We start from the raw sequence: 20,844 nt of genomic DNA on the forward strand, positions 1-20,844 counted from the left end.
TGTCTGGAACAGGCACTCCCCTCCACCCCCTGCTCAGCTTTTTCTCAGTCCACTTTTCCCCAGGTTCCTACCCTGCTCAGGGTCCTCCCCTGCCCTTCCCCCTCCTTCCTCCTTGCTTGCAGTTCCAGCTGGAGCTTCTGGCTGGGGGCATGGGGCTGGGTGGGCCCTGCTGTTGTGGGAGCCTGCCAGGCTTCCTGGGTCCTACTGCCCTTGGTTCCTGTCAAACATGATAGATATTAATTTTCTAAATTTTTTAGGGGCCCTGCGAGCTGGATAGAGTGGCCTAGCGGGCCGCATTCAGCCCGTGGGCCATATTTTGCCCACACCTGCAGTAGGGTAATGGAGCTCACAGAGGTAGTGTTTTGGTGTGAAGCACTTCTATATCCCTGGTGGATAGTGCAGCCAATGTCTCAAGCTGGAATAAAAGACATTAAATATTATATAGAAATGATTGTATAGTCAGGTTCAGATCCTTTGGTGCCTGCAGATGAGACATGGTGATGAATACAGCCCTTTCCTGGGGAGCTTAATTTTGTTATAACTAAACTTTCAGAGAGCAAGAATATACTTATAATCCTTCAACCAGGTAAAAAAGCATTCCACATGAATACACTGACAGATGCTTTAGAAAACTCAGATGAAATTGTTAGGTGCTTTAGAATCTCTAACACATCCTCATTTGTCATCTTTATGTCATGATAGTTGTCCAATAGCTCCATAATCTATTCAAAGCCTGGCACAAAGTGATCCTAACATATAGAAGCACATAACCACTACTGCAGGGTAGTACAGACATAATGTATATTGCTCATTAAGGAACTTAAGAATACAATAAAATGTGACTGGACAGATGTTGCACAGTGTTCTCAGGCTTGGTGCTTCCTGTATCAAAACGAACCCTGGATGAAGCGGGGATAAATTTGATGTGATTTAGAATAAAGCATTTCAGGTTACATGCATCTGCTCTGCTAATAGAAAGGTGGGTTGGTCAGCTTAACAGCGTTCCACAGTGCTTAGCTTTCCTTTCACTTTCCCTCTCAAAAGGCTCTAAAATTTCCATCCTAGGAGACTCCAGAGAACCATGGCAAAAGGGACACTATTCCCCAGTTCCCTAACAGCAAGTTGATGGAATAGCATTGGCCTCAGCAAAATTTGAGATAATTTTGTGAGAGAGGACTGTATATTGGTATGCTACTGGTGGGCCGCATCCACACAAGCAAGGGTGTGAGTTTGCAGCAGCACACATAGTAGCGGCACAGATTTGTGCAGTTACTTCATGCTACTGCGCGCGCCCCTGCCCGTGTGCATTGCATTTATCCAACTCACTGCTCCATGTGCTGCAGTGGGGAGCCTGACTGGGGTACAGGATTCTTCAGCACGGAGTGGGCCAGCAGGCAGCCCCTGCACTGAGGCACTCTTCACCCCAGTCAGCCGGGAGTGGCATGTGGGGATAGGGAGTAGGCAGCCTAGGGCTGTCTGCTCCCCCTTTCCATGTGCTACAGACCTTCTGTACTAAGGCAAAGCCCCTTTGCTGGGGCGCAGGGTGCTTCAGTGTAGGGGAGTAGGCAGCCCTGGGCTGGCTGCTGTCTTGTCTTCGCATGCCTCAGTGTGGGGGCTCTGCTATGGAGCCCCTGCACTGAGGCCCCCTGTGCCCCAGCCAGCCTCTCCTTAGGTCACTGGGGCACTGTGCACCTTGACAGGGGAGCAGCCAGCCCAGGAGCAGCCTCCCCCATCTCAAGCCACACCATGCCCCAACCGGCTGCTCTGTGGCTTGATGGGGCACAGGATGCCATAGCACAGTGGCTCCACAGCAGAGCCCCCATGCTGAGGCAGGTAGCTCAGGGCTACCTGCTCCCCTGTCTCAAGGTACACTGTGCCCCAGCCAGCCAGGGAGCAGCTGCCTTGGGCACAGAGCACCTTAGTGCACTCTGCAGTGCGCAGAGAGCAGAAGCAGGTAATCCTACGCTGCCTCCTTTCCCATCTCTATGTTTGTCCTAGTGCTCGCCACTTTGGTGTGCTTTGCGCTGCTTTTTTCTTCAGGGTCTTTTGTGCTACCAGGAAATCCCGAAGCAAATTTTGCCCCAGTGCTGCAAATCAGTAGTGCCGTGCATAATTTAACACGCAATGCATGTGGTTTATGGCGCTGCAAAGAGGTTTGTGGCACCACAGACAGCAGATGCCTGCACTGTCTGGACCTGACCATATAGTACAAATTAAGCATTTCAAGTTCTGTTTTCCTTTGAAGTGCTTTTAATGTATGTCTGCCCACACTCTCAAAGACCTTTTAATCTATTAGACAGTAATGGAGTGAGCAAAGGGATAAAGCAAATACAGCACTGACAAGCACACCTGGCACGTTCACTTTTTTTCCATATACCTTCTTGCTGTTCATTTTAGCTCTTGCTCATTTTCTCTTACTTTATTTTTTTTTTTTAATTTTTACTTTTTTCCTGGACCTCGACTACTTTTTTGTTTTAGTAACATATATTACTTGCAGAAAAATATTAAAATGATGATATTTAGATTGCAAGGTAGGAAATGGCAGATTTATGGTTTTCTACGCATCTTTAATTTGCCATCTTGAGATATCCAACCTGCTTACTGACTGAGGGAGGAGGGGGTCTTATGGAAAACAATCTTATGGAAAACAAATAATGCAATCACATTATTAACAATCATGATGCATATGCATGGTGGGGAGTGCATTAAGATTGCACAGGGAATCATAAGCTCTCTTTTCCTTGCTTTTGTAACTCAAATAATATTTGTTTGTGGTTTTTATGTGCAATGTCTTGGTTTTTTCATTGTTCCCCCCTGGATAAAAATAGAAACAGTTTCTCTGTCATGAATCAGGAGTTTGGGGCAAGCCCTGAGTGATTGGTTCACAGCAGACTTATATCACTTGCGTAGCATCAATATAATAGTTGGCAGGAAGAGAAGGACTTTATTATTCAAAGGTGCAGAGATGACTGCTGGTGCGATGTGCTGTATTTAGTTGGTCATGACGTGAAGTCCAGGTAAGCTTTTATCTACATAACCTTCGGAAAGGTGGGGGACTTTCCTTTTATGTTTTGTGTCCCAAGAGGCAGAGGAGATGAACTGCTGTGAACATATAGTGCTGGGTACTCGTGAGCTCATGCTCTAGTCTAGCAACTGATGGAGCTGCTGACCCTGTAGCAAGATATTCTGACTAAATTAACTTTGAGATTTTGGAACATTATGGAAGCTTTAAAATATTGAGAACTTTTCTCATATTTATTCACGTATGCTATTTATTTAGTAGTTTGGCTTTTTAAATGCCTTATGTCTATTTTGAGCTGGATTTTCTGCAAACAGTCTGGCCAAGCCATTTTAAAAATCCCTTATCAAAAGCATCCTTGATGCATGACAGCTGAAAGAGTGAATAATGCTCAGCATAAATTTGCTAAGTTGTTGCAGTTTTCTTTCTTTGCCTGAGTTTGTATACATTTTCTATTATCTATTATGCACAAGAGGGTAACTTAGTGTAATGTTTTCAGGTTTTCTGAATTTCTTATTACTGTATTAATAAAAAAATGTAGAAAACTTTCTAGGACAATGTGCACAGCATGCTCTGTAAAAGAAGCTGCTCTAATAAAATTGAGTTGGTCTAATAAAAGGTTGATTGAACCTTATCTGCCTAGGTCATTAAATCAACATGGGTACAGCCAACACCCCTGTAAAAGAAGTAGCATTTATAATCATAGAATCATAGGATCATAGAAAATTAGGGTTGAAAGGGACCTCGGGAGGTCACCTAGTCCAACCCCTTGCTCAAAGCAGGACCATTGTCAACTATATCATCCCAGCCAAGGCTTTGTCTAGCCAGGTCTTAAAAAGTTCCCAGGATGGAGAGTCCATAACCTCTCTGTATAACCTGTTCCAGTGGTTTATTACTCTCCCAGTGAGAGATTTTTTTTCTAATATCTAACCTAAACATCCCATGCTGCAATGTGAGACCATTGTTCCTTGTTCTGGCATCTGCCACCACTGAGAACAGTTTAGGTCCATTCTCTTTGTAACCACCATTCAGGTAGTTGAAGACTGGTATTAAATCTCACCTCAGTCTTCTCTTCTTCAATCTAATTAAGCCCAGTTCCCTCTGTTGCAGTAGAGACATCCACATCACTATACCAAGCCCAAAACCTCTCTTCGAGGATCTCACTCAGGGAGCCTACAGCCATCTGTCCTGCTTCCTGGAGAACCTCCACAAGCCTAAGGTAATGCTTCCACCACCCAGGCACTGGTCTCTGGCATGGCTCTGTGCAGCCCAGGGCACACAGACCCTGCAAAACCAGGGGCTGCTTTGTTCCCAGTAATATTTCTGAATGCTTTTTTCAGCCTGAAGCAGCCCAAGGTAGCATCAGAAAGAACTGAGGGAAAATAAAAAGAAAAAAACTTCTCTGGCCAGGCAAGGGGAAGAAGGCCTCTTCTTCAGTCACAATGCAGGATATAACCCAACACTCTATTGATCTGAGGGAGAGGGGACGGTTGGATGAGGAAGTCAGAATACACTTTGAGCAAACAAAAGCAACTTAAGTCTTTACAAAAACTGGATACAGTGACCCTTTTAAGATGCCACTTGCCTATACATAATTCCTGACTCCTGGCAGTTTTCCAGGTTTCTACTTACAGAAATCACCAGGCCACTGCCTGGGATACGTGCTTGTAGTTTCCAGGTACATACTGTAAGGAAGAAAGAGCTTTCCCCTTCCCCTAGGAAATTTATCTGGCCAGATAACCTGATTGACCAGCCTGACCTAAGAGGAGCAGGGTGGGAGAGGGGTCACCTGGGCTGACCTGAGTGAGGGGGAAGGGATTTCTTCACACCTTCACCCTCTGTAGAGAAGTCATGTGTCTTAGCCTCCTAACCATTTTTGTTGCCCTTCATGGGACTGTCTCCAATTTTTCTACATCCTTTCTGTAGTGAGGGTGGGGGGAGGGCAAAACTGGACACAGAACTCCAGATGTGGCCTGACCAGTGCTGAATAGAGGGGAATAATCACTTCTCTCGATCTGCTGGCAGCACTCCTACTAATGCAGCCCAGTATGCTGTAAGCCTACTTTGCAACAAGGGCATATTATTGGCTCATACTCAGCTTATTGTCTTTGTAACCCCCAGGTCCTTTTCTGCAGGGTTGCTGGTTAGTCAGTCAGTCCCCAGTCTGTACTGGTAGATGGGATTGTTCCTTCCTAAGTGTAGGACTCTGCACTTGTCCTTATTGAACTTAGTGAGATTTTTTTTTTGGACCAATCTTCCAGTTTCTTTAGGTCACTCTGAATCCTAGCCCTACCCTCCAGCGTATTTACTACTCCCACTAGCTTGATGTTGTCGGAGACGGGCCCCAAGGTCACGGTGGGCCGGGGTACGGATCGGATCAGGTAGGATTAGCGGCGAGGAGTCAGAGCAGTTCGGGATACATGCGGTTTCAACCAGAATAGATTTTATTTACTTACACCACTGATGGTGGTGTAGCGTAGGCAGAAGAGCTGGCTTGTTCAGTTACAGTGCATAAACCGAAATAACTAAAGGGGTCTGTTGGTTCACAGGGTTCCTGAGCCGAGCCCTTGCTTTCTAGCCCTAAGGCTAGGTGCGGCTGCCCAACTCAATAGTCCCAGAACTGGTCAACAGCTCATACACGGGGAAACTGTAATGCATTTTCGGTCGGTGAAGAACAGATGGACCGGTGATGAACGAGGTAAGATGAACAGTCGATGAAGAGAACGAAGAAGAAACGTAGACGAGGCCGGGTCGGTAACGGTGGTGAAGAAACGTGAACTGGATTGTGAAGAACTGGTCGTAGTCAATGCCGGAACAAGGTTCAGTAACGGGTGATCAATACGAAGACGAACGTTAGTTGAAGTAGAAGTATGCCGTGAGTCCACAGCAGCGGGGAGACCAGGAGTGAACCAGGGCTCTAGGCCTAAAGGCTCTCCTGAGGCAGTCTCTGCAATGGCAGTCTCTGCGCACAAGTCAGGTCTGGTCTCCGCTTTGGGCGGAAACTTACAAGCTTTTTATATCAAACAGGTGGCCAATCAGGTAACTTTTTTGGTGGAATTTTCTAGTCAGATTATGTCATGCTTTGAGCAAGACTGAGCATGTGCATGTTGCCAGTTTAGATTACTTCATGGCAGAGCCATGATTGACAAGCCTGGGGTCGTCCAGAGGGCACGTACTCGGCATGCTTGTCAGCCCTCTGGGGATTTTCCATCGCTTGTCTGCGCATGTCAGTACTTAACTCTGTGTTTACCAGCACTGCCATCAAATTTGGTTCTGACAGGTGTCATTTGCAAACTTGCTGAGGGTGTACTCCATCCCATCTTCCAGGTCATCGATGAAGAAATTGAACAAAACTGGCCCCAGGATTTCCCCCTCGGACACTGCACTTGATACCAGCTATCAGTTCGACATTGAGGCATTGATTACTACCCTTTCAGCTCAATGCTGCAGCCAGTTTTCTTACAGTTCATTCATCCAACCCATGCTTCCTTAGCTTGCTTGCAAGAATGTTGTGGGAGGTGGTATCAAAAGCCTTGCTCAAGTCAAGGAATATCACATTTACTGCTATTCCTGCATCCACAAAGCCAATCATCTCATCATAGAAGGCAACCAGGTTGGTCAGGCATGTCTTGCCCATGGTGAATCCATGCTGATTGTTCCTACTCACATTCTCCAAGTACTTGGCCATGGATTCCTTGATGACCTGCTCAATGATTTTCCAGGGACTGAGGTAGGGATGACTAGTCTGTAGTCCCCAGATCCTCCTTCATCTCTTTCTTATATTTACCATTTTCCAGTCATCCAGGACTTTTCCTGATTTCACAAGTTTTGAAGATAATGGCCAGTGGCTCTGCAATCAGATCATCCAACTCCCTCAGCACCCTTGAGTACATCACGTTTGGCCCCAAGGACTCATGCCTGTCCAACTTTTCTAAATAGTCCCTAAAATGTTCTTTCACCACTGTTGTCTGCTTACCTCCTCCCCAGTCTGTGCTGCCAAGTGCAGTAGTCTGGGAGCAGACCTTGCCTGTGAAGACTTTGGTAAAAAAGGATATTGACTAATTCAGCCTTTTCTGCATCATCTGTCAGTAGTTTGCCTTTACCATTCAGTAAGGGGTATCTTCCTTTTTTTGCTAACATACTTGTAGAAACCTTTCTTGCTACCCTTAAGTCCCTTGCTAGCTGCAACATCAGCTGTGCTTTGGCATTCCTGATATCATCCCTGCATGCTGAGCAATACTCCCTAGTCATTCATCCAAGTTTCCACTTCTTGTAAGCTTCCTTTTTGTTTTAGCTCATTGAAGAGTTTCGTCCTTTGGTCTTCTGCCAAACTTGCCAGTATTCCTGTGCCTTGGGATGGTTCATTCTTTCACCCTTAGTAAGATTTCTTTAAAGTATCTTAAAAGCTAGTGTGGGCTATGGGGAAACCGAATAGAGTCCTGTTCAGTTGCATCGTATTTTCTTGCAATATAACGTGTATTTTTTTCCCAAAAAAAGCTGCTTGAAATTGGGGAGTGAATTAGAAGTGAGGAAATAAGGTAATGGAAATTTCTGCTGTTTAAGCTTGTGTCATTGGGAACTGAAACCCCTGTATATACCTGAGTCCAAGATGACTCTGAATTTAAGATAACACTCTTCCCCACTCCCCGTCCCAGATCAGATTCTGTATATGGAAAATTTATAAAATTTGTTACAATTTCCCATGTATAGAATATGGTTATTGGAGGGTTGTCTTAAATGCATTCCCCCCTCCACCCCCAATGTTGGCTGGGGCAGGAACTAGGGGGAGCAGTAGGGGGTCAGACAGTGGAGGGGGGGGTCAATTTTCCCCCTTATGCCTGTCCCTCCATCTGCCCTCCCTGTTACTGGCCCCCCTTGTGTCTGCCCCCTGCAGCCTCTGGCCTCCTGCCTCCCATTTTCCCCTCCACTGCTTCTGCCGCACTGCAGTCTCTGCCCCTCCTCCCCCCAGTAACCCTTGCTCTGGTACTGTCAAGCTTCATCCCCATTTAAGTCTGGGGGAAGAAGCACAGTCCCAGGCCAGCCCAGTAATAATAAGTTGGGGCTAGAGCCAGAGCTGCAGCAGCCATCTTCTACTGCCTCAGACTCAATTCCAAGATGAGGGGCTTCCCCCCCGCCATGTGAAATTGGGAAGAAAAAAACTAGTCTTGGAATCAAATAAATAAGGTATGTCATGGGCTGCTTTTTGATTTCTAGTGAACATTATTCTTTTTTTCATATATCCTGCTTCCTTGGATGATAAGAACTAAGTACATATTCAAGGTAGCTGTCTTACCAATTACTATACCTTTTTCTTTTTTTATTTGTTGACATTGTCCTCTCTTGAGGCCAATACCAATACATTTATTCTCTTGTGAATTTGGCAGGTGGCTGCAAGTTCCTGTGGGAATGATGAGTCCATTAGCACTCTCTCCCAGCAGACCAAACAGGAGCACCTTCATGCTCAGTTTTCAATGCATCCTGCTTCTGTTGCTCCCTCTGCATGAAGAGGTCCCATGACCTGCCAAGTCAGGTGTGCTGAAAAATGAGCAACCAAGTTACGTAGCTTGGCCTTTGGGGAATCAAATGGCTGAAGTATCCAGTAGTATCCTTGCAAACCAGTGTGCTGTCATAATCTGCTTTTGTATTAGATTCCAATATTTAATGTAGGATTGTTCATGCTTCAGTTTAGTTGAATTAGCAGATGGGAATATATCAGGTTTTCTGCAAAGAAAAATGTATTCAAATGGCAGTACTGAGAAACACCACAAGGGTAATACTGAGAAAAAATGCAATGAGAAAATTGAAGTTAGAGATGTTTTTCACTTTAATTTAGCTGTTTACACTAATTGTAGTAATCAGTTCCAATCAAGTAAATCCATTAGACATTTTAACGTTTTAATGTAGTACATTTGAAAGATGACATGTTTTAAATTAATGTTGAGCTGACAAATTTATAAATGTAACACTAAGCAGAACTTGTGAGGATGAATGTTGGTTAGTTTTTCTTCTCCATTTTTATTAAATAACGTTGAGTGCTGATATATGAAAAGATGATACAGCTGTGAAGTCATCTGTTCTTTGAAAGACATTTTCAAGCATGAAAAGCAAATCTATAACACCAATTCTAATAAACCTTAAATTGGTAGTAGAATATGCTTTAATGCTTAAGTGCAAGGAGACTTTAAAAATAAATGAATTCTCCACCATCTGTCACAAAAGCATGCTGACCCATTCAATAAAACTTGTCATCAGCTGCAAGTTGGGCCTGACAGCCAAAAGGGGGAGTGGGGCCAGGGGGCACAAGGTTTTTAGCAGGTATAGCACAAATTAAACCTATGCACTTCTTGAGTGCCACTGTGATCCCTTTTCTCTGCTTTCTGCTCCCTGCCCTGTGCTACCTGCCAAATCTGCCATGCACCCCACACACAGGCTGCCCATATCACCTTCTGGCATGCAGGTTGTCCACTTCTGTTCTAGACTGTGTGACAGGGGAACCATGTAACTACTAAGTTCTGTAAGGAGTTGGTGTGACTGAGGAGAGGTGGGTGTGCAGGGAAAGGATGTGTTACAAAATTTAGATCAGGTAAGACATGGGGTGGTAGTTTTCTATCAAGGGGCTAGAGAAGGGACTGTAAGAGGGATATGATGAAGTATGGGAGAAAGAAGGTTGAAAGGCAGGGAAAGATGAAAGAACTGGAGGGTAGTGAGTACCTGACAGAAACCTAGGGTGATAAAATAAGGATCTAGGCCTATAGGTGGAGATTTACAGCTATTTGGGGCCCCCAGACTGCTATCAGCTTTAGAGAACAGTTGAAAGAATTTCAGCCAATTTTCTAAATAAAATAATAAGAATATAAACCTTTAGGTACAGAAAAGATTTGCCAGTTCATAGGCTCTGGTTCCATATACACACTCTACTGTGTAGTGTATAACATTACAAAAGTAGAGCACTTTTAAGATAGCATGGAATTTTGCATTATAGGTTTTGCTTTATTGCATAGTTTTCACACTTGTATTACTGTATTTACTGAAATATAAGATGACCCTAACTGTAGGATGACCCTCCAATAATTAGATACTATATATGGAGAATTTATAAATTTGTTATAATTTTCCAGGTATAGAATTTAAGTATTGGATTATCCTAAATTCCTGCCCCCACCCATTGCTACAGCTGGGAAAGCAGTTGCTGGAGAGGGGAGGTCAAGTGGCCCCCTTGCCCTCTGCCCTGCCCACTTCTTCCCCAGCAGTCTTCTTGACCCCGTTCTACCTGCACCCCTCCACCCCCAACTCCCCACAGCCTCTGCCCTTCTTCCCACCTCCCCCAGTCACTGCTTCTTCCTCTTCCCCACACTCCCCCCAACCTTTCTGCCTCCTCTCCCCTTGCTCTGCAGTACTGTCTCTTCCCATCCTCCTACCTTACCATTAGACACTGCTCAATCTGCCCCCTCCTGGAGCATAGGACATAGACGCTTGGCCATGCAGCAGTATCGGCACTGCTGACTGGCTAGTCAGGGAAAGGAATTTCCATGTGCTCCATGCCCAAGAAAGACCCTGGCCTGAGCTGGAGCTGAGCTGCACCTGACAGTAAGGGAGAGGGAAGGAGGTGGGGTGGGCGAATTGGGGGGGGACTGAAGCTGCAGAGGGGAGGCAGGAGGCTGCTGTGGGTCTTACTGGGCTTGACTCAGTCTCAGGGCCAGAGTCTGAGCCCAAGCAGTTGTCTGCTCCCCCCATTTCTTCATATGTATATATACGTTGTGGGGCTTTCCCCCTTTCCTCCAATGCTGGTTGGGGGGGAAACCTCATCTTATAGTTGAGTAAATATGGTAATGTCCATTCTAATGGTAATTTATTGGCTCTCCATACAGGAAAAAGTGGGTGAAGGTGCTCTATGTGTGTAGATCTGTGTGAGTGCTTGTAGTTGCTTGGTCCTTCTCCGCAGCCATTTGGGTTTGAGTAGAAGATATGGTGGGAATGTCAGTTACTCATTCCCTGTTCATTGTTCTAATTACTAACCTGTAACCATGTTTCTGGAAGTGGAAAAGATTGGTTTTCCCATCTAACCATTTGTGCACCCATATAGAGCTGAGATTTGCCCCTTTTGGGAGCTGATTTCTTTTCCATTCCATTTTTTTGAATTGGGTGCTAATTATCTTCCCAGATCTTTCTTTTGGAGAAAATGTGGAAAACTTTTGATTTGCTTTTTTTAAAAGGCAAGAACTGTTAATTTTTTAAATAAAAGCTACTGTTGGGAATTCCATATCAATATTCACATTGCACTATAGATCTCAGACAAGGCTGATTAAGATTTAGTGTGAAGCACATGCAGAAACGTTGTTAATCAACAGGGTATATTGCATAGGACTAAGCTGAAACCTAGGAAGACAAACCCACTATTAAGCTGGCACCTGGAGGACACTGTACTTGTTTTCATTAAATTTGCATTTGGACTCTGATGCAGGTTTTGCTGAGATGCTAAATCCTAGATTGCCCACGTGCTAGTGGAAGATGAAATAACAAAGCTAGAGATGTAGGCCAGACCATTAGGGTTTGAGGCATTTTTACATGTGCTTCAGGAGGTGTGGTGGAAGCACTCTAATTAGTGAGCCACACTAATTAAAAGTGCCCAAGCATCATGTGCATCAGTGTTCCCACAATGAAAAGTGGTGGCAAGGGTGCTTTGAACTAAAGCTCATCAAACAAGCTTGAGTTCAAAGTGCCCCACCACCATTTTTCAGCATAGAGATTCTGATGCACATAACACTAGAGTATGTTGGAGTGTGTTAATTTATATGCTTCAGCAGACTCAATTAATTGATTCTGCTCTGACACGCTGGCACTTTGGAGCAGGCTCCCTGCATGCGTATAGGATCCCTGAGTGTAAAAGACCAGCTAACCCAACTGAAGATTTCACTGATGGGCTAGCAAACTCTTGTTGTTATCATTAGAAAAGTTAGATATTAATCAAGTATTTTCTTCAATTTCAATCTTGGAAGCAACAAGGTTAAGCTAATATTAGCTATACAACATATTAATGCCATAGATATTACTTGAAAAATTGGGCAAATGTTAATCCTTGCTGTACAGTGTTTTGTAGGTAACTCAAAACTACTGTATCTGTAGTGAAAAGTATCAGAACAGTAGCACGCTCAAATAGTTGAAGGAAATCAATATCTATTTGTGAGAAGGAACTTGTTAAGGTTGGGGGGGAGGGGTTTATTTGCTTTTTTTTTATTTGGGTCTCCTTGGGGTTTAGTTAATAACCATCCACGCAGATAAATTACTATACACATCCTTCCACCTGCAGGTGAGAGAACAATGGAGAGTTTGGAAGACTAAAAGCTGTGGTTATTAAATTACGCTGCTGCTGGCATCTCATCAGATGCCTGCCTGCTCCTTGCTGCGTGACTTAATGGAACCAGGTAGCAAGGCCACAATGTAGAAAAACCTGGGAAGATAGGCCAACAGGTTTCAGGTTTCTATAGTGAGGCCTAATTTAGACCTAAATGCATGTATAAATCTTCAGAGTTATTTTGAAATAGTGCTGAAAGGAAATCTAACTGTTGTACCAGTTATAATTATTGGGCTGGTACCTTCCTAAATGTTAGTTTCATTAGCTTAATATGTGCACCTCTCCTCTAACAGAATTCACACACACAGCTTTATTCCCTTTAAACATGTACAGCTCCCGTCGGTATCTTGTGCATCATGTGACTGGCTCCTGAGCATAGCTATGATCAGATACATTGGCTATTGCAGAGTATTAGTCAGTTTTTTTGGAAGTGGGTATTTCAAATTGCAGAATTGTATGGTAATGGTAACGTTCTGTATTTATTCTCTGACTTGCATGTCAGAATACGTTGGCATGATTTTTCTAAATGCCACCACAGCAAATTCAGCAAAGGACTCAAATACAAGCAGTGCACATTGCTGCCTTACTATTGTGGAAATGACTTGATTTTTTTTTTCTTCTGAATCCTTTGGTCTCAACAAAATCAGAATCCTTCCATTAATTTTCCTGTATGGAAGCCCAGAATCTCTTGTAACATCTTGCCTTCACTAGTAATTCCCGGCTACCAAGCTGTACGAATCAGAAATACAGTCTACTTTGGTGAATACAAGTTAGCTGAAGTCCTGGGCTAACATGCAAATGAAGTGCTCTGAATTTTAGAATACTCTGATTTCAGCAGATGCTCCAGGAATTCCTGCATGCCTCTTGAGTTCTGGTCTCTGGTGTTCCCCAAGGACACCCAAGTTCATTGGCTATCTGACCTTTTCCTGTCCCCTTCCATGGGGGTAAGGAGCAGAGCGCTGTTGGATGCTGAAGGGCCTCTATAGTATACAGGCATTTCAGGAAATGCTTCAACCATTTTTTAAGTTCTTCTACAGTTGTGCACTTCTGTACCCTCTGTTTGAAGAACTTCAGAGCTACTTGAAATGCTTCAAACAGCATGTCACTGTATGACCTAAAGCAGCCTAACCTTGCTCCTGAAGCAAAGGTAAAGAAGGAGCATTTTTGCTACAATTGAGTCACTGCAGAAGCATGCCAGCGTAACAGCTCATATTTATATCTTTTGATATCAATACAATTGTTGTGTGTTTATACAGGCAGTCCTTGGATTTACAACACAATTGGTTCCTGAAAACCACGTCTTAAGTCAAGATGTTGTAACACAGAACCGATTTTCTCATAAATGGGGGATTGGTTCCAAAACCTTACTTTTAGTAAAAATACCCCAGAGTTTTGTTCTCGATCAATAATAGGTGAGTAATATAGCTTCATTAATGTATCTTTATTGCAAATAGCAATCATGCTGATTTGGAAGGACTTCTTTGAGGTGACTTTGCTGGACTTTTTGAAAGGCTCTTGGTTGGACTTTTTGAAGGGCTCTTGGCTGGAGTCTTCTCAGGAGTCTTGGCAGCAGGTTTTCCAGGAGTCTTGTCTGCTTTCTGAAAGAAAGTGTCTAAGGAAGTTTGGACAGATGTTCTTCAGGGAGATGAGTGATGCAGTGAACTTGTTCGCTGGCATGGCGTTGCATTGGATCAAGTGTTGTAAAGTCGAAACTGACGTCGTAAAGTTGAAACAGGGTGTCAATTTATAAACATTGTAAGTGAGAAATGTTGTAAGTTGAGGACTGCCTGTATATGTAATCATTTCAGTGGTTTTGTTTTTCTTCATGTTTGTTTTTTAATTGTAATTTATATCAATTATTTGACAAAATATGTGCAATTAAAATTTTCATAAAATCAAGTTTGGGAATCTGATGCATTTTAATTTGGTCTGACAGAAAGTTTGCTTAATTGATTTGTGGTATTTATGTATTATGATAATTTATATGCATCTCAAATTCTAGAGGAAATATTTAGACACATCCTGCTTTGAAAAACAGTAATAGTGCACTGGTAAAGTGTAATTGAAATCTGCTCATGAGTGACATTAATTTCCATTTCCTTTTAAGGAACAATATAGCCATACAGCCGCACAAATCTTTTGAGCCACCTTTTATTTAATTTGGAAATCAAACAGCCAATTGCTAGCTACTTAGTCCATTCAAAAAGCTACTGCAAGGTTGTTTTCCTTTGCTTGTTCCTCTGACTGCCTCTTTTTTTATCCATGCTGTGTCAAACATGAGCTGTCTAGGGCAGATTTTCAAAGGCATTTATTTACTTAAGGATACAGACAGTTGGGTAGTGGCATATCCAGAAATCCCATTCTGAATTGCAGTCACATTTTAGGCCTTAAAGTTTACAACCTTGGGTTACAGCACATATAATACATCTGCTATGAACAGTCAAAATGTAACCATAACTAAATCAAAAATAGCACTAGTGGACAGACTGTATGATATTCAGTTTCTGCTGTGATGTGTCCTGAATTCGCAATAGCTGGTGTGAAGTGACAGTTAATAGCCAGTTTGTAGTAAAGATTATTGCTGAGCTTACTGTTCCCATTGAGTCAGTCCCCTTCATTTAATTCCCTTCAGTCAGGTAGCTCTTCTCTTCTCAGCCCGAGGTGGCTGGAGATCATTCTGGGAGGATGAGTCTATCTTTTTCCTTTGATTCCCAATTTATTCTCCTCAATCTTCTCTCCTGACACTAACCCTTTCTCAAAGCTTTGTCATGAATACCTTGGTGCTATTTATTACAAGGGCTTCAGCTACTCTGCAGTACCTTCTCAGGGGCACTGTCTTGGCCTGCAACAAGCCTGATGTAGTGTACTACATATGCTGAGTAGTGAGCTATCTTGCATTTATCACCAGATAAGGTGGTACCCAGATAGTTGCTACAGAATAGCTGATACACTGCAAGTCTACACCCCTAGCTCACTTTGTAGTAACTGGCCATGTGCTTACTGTCTTTGGCTAGGGACAGACATTCTAAAAGCCTGAATTGATTCAATCTTTGCAGGTTAGTCTAACCTGGCGAGGTTGAACTGGTTTGCAACTGCACAGACATGCCCTTTGGACTGAAGAAATGCAGTCAGATGCCTGCAGTGGCTCAGGCTAGAAGCTAGGGGTTGCTAGAACAGCTCTCCATTCCTTCCATAGCATTGAGCTGGGTGGAGGGCTGTGTCCAAGCCCCAGCAGGATGCTCTGATTAGGGAGGAGTTCCCCCTGCCCTTCCCCCTGGTTCTGTCTGGGGAGAGAGCCAGCAGGGAGTTGATAACAGAGCATTTAGCACCCTATCAAGAAAACAGAAGCCTCTCTCATTAGTTCATGCTGTTTTTAAACAACTTTTTCCAAGAAAGGAACAGAGGGACATTATTAGCTGACTTGCTGATTGGCTCCAAAAAGCCGTAAGTGGACACAGTCCTGTCTGCCTTACACAGAAACCTCTCAGCATTAGCTAGCATATCACATGCTGGCTATGTGGGAGAGCACTGTATCCCTGCTTGAGCAGGGAGTGGTGATAGGTGGGGGGAAAGCAAGAAGATCCTGCTGTGCATTCAGTCTCTGCTGGAGCTCTAGCTAGGGAGCAGAGGGGCAGGGCCAGCCCTGATGTGGAACAGAGAGCCCTGCCCAGGGCTGCAAAGCATCTGGAATGCTGGGGGACTCGGATTTAAGTTAAACTAGGAAGGGGTCTGTGACAGACATTGCATAAATTGATTTGACCCAAATCCATTAAGTCTGATACTACATTCAACCAGGTTTATCTCAAACTGGTTTCAGCCATTTTCAAACCAGTTTATATGCACTGAACATCTGTTCTGTTACAGATTTAAACCAGTTTCTAATCACTTAAACTGGTTAATGTGTAATGTTTGTCCCTAGCCTTTATTTTCTTTCCTCAGGGGAAAGTGGCTATATTATAGTACTGTGTTGTGAGCTCTGGATTTGGTACACAGATAATAAAACATGCTATGGCTGAAGTGTATTATGACCTGTTTAATAACAACTTGGGATCTAGAAAATGACGTCTTATCCCACCTGCTTGCTTACAGTTGCTAAACACTCATACTTTATTGGTAAATAAAAATGCCAGCTAGTTTCAGTATTTTTTCTGTGACCTGTCATGTTTCATAAGAGTTTTCATTTGTGCAGCTGCTATTTCCATGCAGTTGTCCTTTTGCATATATGTGATTTCTGCAATTAGTTAACTCAGTGTTATCATGCTTTTGTCTGGGATGTCTCCATAGTAAATGATGTAATTTCATTTGTGGAGTGCATTTCATAAGTATGTATGATAATTTTTATTAAGTAGAATTAAAGCAAGTAAATGGGTATTCTGCATCGTTTTTTCACAAGTCCTAAGGGATGGCCCTGCTCAATACAGTACAGGCTAGCCAGGGTGAGGGAGAATTGTTACCCTTCATCAATGTAGACCATGTGAAGGAACACCTTGAGAGGTTGGACACCTTCAAGTCAGCAGGGCAAGACAGTTTACACCCCAGGGTACTTAAAGGAGGTGGCAGGCATCATAGTTCAGCCACCGTCATGGATCTTCGAGAACTCGTGGTGCTCAGGTGAAGTGCCCAAAGATTGGAAGAAGGCCAGTGTGGTGCCTATCTTCAAGGAAGGGAGGGAAGTAGATCCAGGGAACTACAGGTCTATCAGCCTGACCTCTATCCCGGGGAAGATCTTGGAAAAAATTATCAAAGAGACCATTCTTGACAAAATGGCTGATGGCAACATCCTGAGGGATAGCCAGCATGGGTGTGTTGTGGGTAGGCCTTTGCCTGACCAATCTCATCTACTTCTATGACCAGATAACATATCACCTGGACAAGGGAGAAGAGATTGATGTCATATATCTAGATTTAAAACAAGCCTTTGATCTGGTCTCCCATGATCATCTCATGGAAAATTGGCCAACTGCGCCCTCAACTACATTACAGTCCAGTGGCTGGGGAATTGGCTCTGAGGTTGGTCCCAGAGAGTGGTAGTCAACAGAAGTAAATCATCGTGGTGCACCATGACCAGTGGGGTCCCCCAAGGCTCCATCCTTGAACCTATACTCTTTAACATCTTTTTTAATGATGTGGACCTTGGTTTCAGAAGCGGACTGGCCAAGTTCGCTGATGACACCAAACTTTGGGGCAAAGTGTCCACACCTGAGGACAGGATGGTGATCCAGGCTGACTTAGACAGGCTCAGAAAATGGGTGGACAAAAATCTGATGACATTCAACACTGAAAAATGCAAGGTACTCCACCTTGGGGGACACCCCCCCCCTTGCAGCACGCTTATAGGCTTGGCAGTGCTACACTTGCTAGCACCACGGCCAAAATGGACTTGGGAGTCATAATTGACCACAAGATGAATATGAGCCACCAATGCGATGTCACAGCTGGTAAAGCAAGCAAAACACTGGCTTGCATCCATAGATGTTTCTCAAGCAAATCCCAGGATGTCATCCTCCTGCTGTACTTGGCCTTGGTGAGGCTGCAGCTGGAGTACTGCATCCAATTCAGGGCTCCACAATTTAAAAAGGATGTGGAGAAGCTTGAGAGAGTCCAGAGGAGAGCCACAGACATGATCAGAGGGCAGGAGAGCAGTCCTTACAATGAGAGGCTGAGAGCTGTGGGACTCTTCAGCCTGGAAAAGCGCAGGCTCAGGTGAGACCTGGTGGCTGCCTATAAGTTTATAAGGAGTGTACATCAGGACCTGTGGGAATGTCTGTTCACCAGAGCACACCAAGGGATGACAAGGTCAAACAGTCACAAACACCTCCAAGACTGTTTCAGGCTGGACATAAGGAAAAACTTCTTTACTGTCTGAGCCCCCAAGGCCTGGAATAGATTGTCTCCAGAGGTGGTGCAAGCATCTGCTCTGGACTCCTTTAAGAAACATTTGGATGTTTATCTTGCTGGGATCCTTTGACTCCTGCTGACTTCCTGCCCCTGGGGCAGGGGGCTGGACTTGATGATCTTCCAAGGTCCCTTCCAGCCTTAATGTCTATGAAATCTATGAAAAACCACCATGCTTCAGTTCACGTAACTGAATCAGCTGCACTAGTTTGAGATTTATAATGAGGCTCATAACTGGAAGTGCGGTAGGCAGCAACAGAAAAATACATATATTGAAGAAAGTTGGATTTGACAGCTGTACATAATGTAACCACAAGCAATTTGCAAAATTCATGTGTAATAATTTAACTAGTGTCAAACATGTCTCAGATTGGTTACTTTCTTTTTACCCTGCTTGTGGATGTCAAATTTTATAATATTTTGCTGGACTCAACATGTAAATAAGCCAGATATTTAAATAAATACTGTATAAATGCTAAAACAAAGTGCTAGTGGAAGCAGGCATTGTGCCTGTATTACAGTTGTGTCAACAAATGTTTTACCCTTTTCTGCAATATTTGGATCCTATTTCATGAACATCCAAGGTGTAGTGGCTATCAACAAAAGGAAATCTGATGTAGCTCTAATTCAAGTAATGCTTAACCTTCTATATTTTTGCTCATAATAATATGGTGGTGTTATTTAGTGCCCTAACCTGCTTCCAGGTTAGTGGATATTTCCTCATGTTAGCTGTGGGAGAGCCTGGAAAGTTCATGAGTGAATACAATGTATAACATATAGAGAAGGAAAGGCTAACTTGCATGCTGAAAAAAACATGCCATATATTGTGGGAGACAGTGGAGAGACTCCTTATCAGCAGAGGGATATGAAAGAGATGAGGTTTAGGATTAATTTTTGAAACGTACATAGGCATTCGCATAGCATTCATCAACAAACTACTAGAATATCTTTAACTCCTTTCAGTGCCCAAGTGATTATTTTTAAATAGCTCCTTAATGTGAACAAGTTTGCTTAAAAGCCAAATTTGCATATGAATATAACTTAAATATAACTTACAAATGTGTGTACCCCCTTGCAAAAACCCTACCAAGCTTCTATGAATATACAAATCAATTTCCCATATACTGTCATCTCCCACAAATAATACTCCTGAAAATAAATGTTGAAATGATTCACTAGCTTCCACATAGTAAAGATACTGTGAAATAAAAGACTGAAGTAAAGATGCAGTGTTGCATGTAGATTATCTGCTTCTGAACTTAATTACTTCTGTGACTATTTTAAAACTGGTTTTCTACCTTTTGTATGTGCTCATGGGATCTAACCTCTGTTATGTCAGTGACCATCCACCTTTTGACACTCCTGATTAGTTTTGAAGAGATAATTGGGAGTCTATTTTTTTAAACAGTTTCTACTTTATGCCGAAGTAAACTAGCAGTTTCAGTGTTTCCAATTAGCATTACTACAGTCTCTATTGCTGGCCTTTTTCTGAATGTGTGTTTTTCATCTTCCTTACAGTAATTGCTTAGAAATGATTGTCATATAAGAAGCTGGCTATGGCAAACAGGAAACGTCAAAACACCACAGCCAGCATGCTGGATCACAGAGTGCGAGCTTGCCCTACTTCATCTCACAACAGGGAGCCAGAAACTGAGGAAAATGACCTACCTATTGAAGATTATACAGCAAAGGAACCTGAGCTAGCAACTTTTCGAGAAGCTAGCCCTACCCCAGTGGAACAAGAGTGCAATGATAATAGTGGAGATGGTGACTCTAGCTCTGATTATGTTAATAATACCTCTGAAGAGGAGGACTATGATGAAGGCCTGCCAGAGGAGGAGGAAGGGATCACATACTACATTAGGTACTGTCCAGAGGATGACAGTTATCTGGAAGGAATGGACTGCAATGGGGAAGAGTATGTTTCCCATGAAGAACATAATGTGGAAACTGATGAATGTCAGGAGGCTGTGGAAGAAGAATGGGCTGAAGCTAAAATCCAGCACCAAGATGACAGTGAAGTGGCAGAAGGTCAAGACTACCAAGATAATTGTGTTCAGATTTTGGAGGATGAAGTGTCATCTTTGGAGATTCAAGACCAAGAAGTAAACATACAATACTGTCAAAGTGAAGAAAGCTATCAGGACTATTACCCACCAGAAGCTAATGGAAACTCACGTGGGGTATCACCCTACCATGCTAGAAAAGAAGATGCTGAACTGGAAGAGCAGGAAGAAGATATTGACCAAATTGTAGCTGAAATTAAAATGAGCATGAGCATGAGCAGCATTAATAGCTTGACAGAGATGAGCCCTGAGCATGCCGGGACTGAAAATGTGCCAAGTGAATATAAAGACACTTCTCCAAAAGGAGATGCTGGTCATGCAGCCAACAGACACGAGGGGAGACCAAAATCATTGAATATTCCACCTGCTTCTAAGCATGTTGGAGACATGCCAAGAGGTTTTAAAACAAAGTCGAGAACTCCAGAAGACAGACCGAAGTTGCCACAAGAACAGGTATGCAACTCTGCTTTTTAATAAGAAAACATTATATAGAGGAGTTTGCATTCTCTGTT

General features: G+C 43.3%; 1 protein-coding gene across 5 annotated transcripts in view; it reads left to right on the forward strand.

The window, feature by feature from the left end:
* Nucleotides 1-20,844, forward strand: part of APBA2 (amyloid beta precursor protein binding family A member 2) — a 240,618-nt gene that overhangs the window by 117,493 nt on the left and 102,281 nt on the right. For all 5 annotated transcript variants that reach the window (XM_019533439.1, XM_019533440.1, XM_019533442.1 and 2 more), the window contains one exon: nucleotides 19,785-20,785. In XM_019533439.1, the coding sequence (XP_019388984.1) occupies nucleotides 19,823-20,785 (963 nt within the window). In that variant the 5' untranslated portion in view covers nucleotides 19,785-19,822. The remainder of the gene's footprint in view (nucleotides 1-19,784; nucleotides 20,786-20,844) is intronic.

This window comes from Crocodylus porosus, unplaced genomic scaffold, assembly GCF_001723895.1.
Source record: "Crocodylus porosus isolate Cpor-Errol unplaced genomic scaffold, CroPor_comp1, whole genome shotgun sequence".
NCBI lineage: Eukaryota > Metazoa > Chordata > Crocodylia > Crocodylidae > Crocodylus > Crocodylus porosus.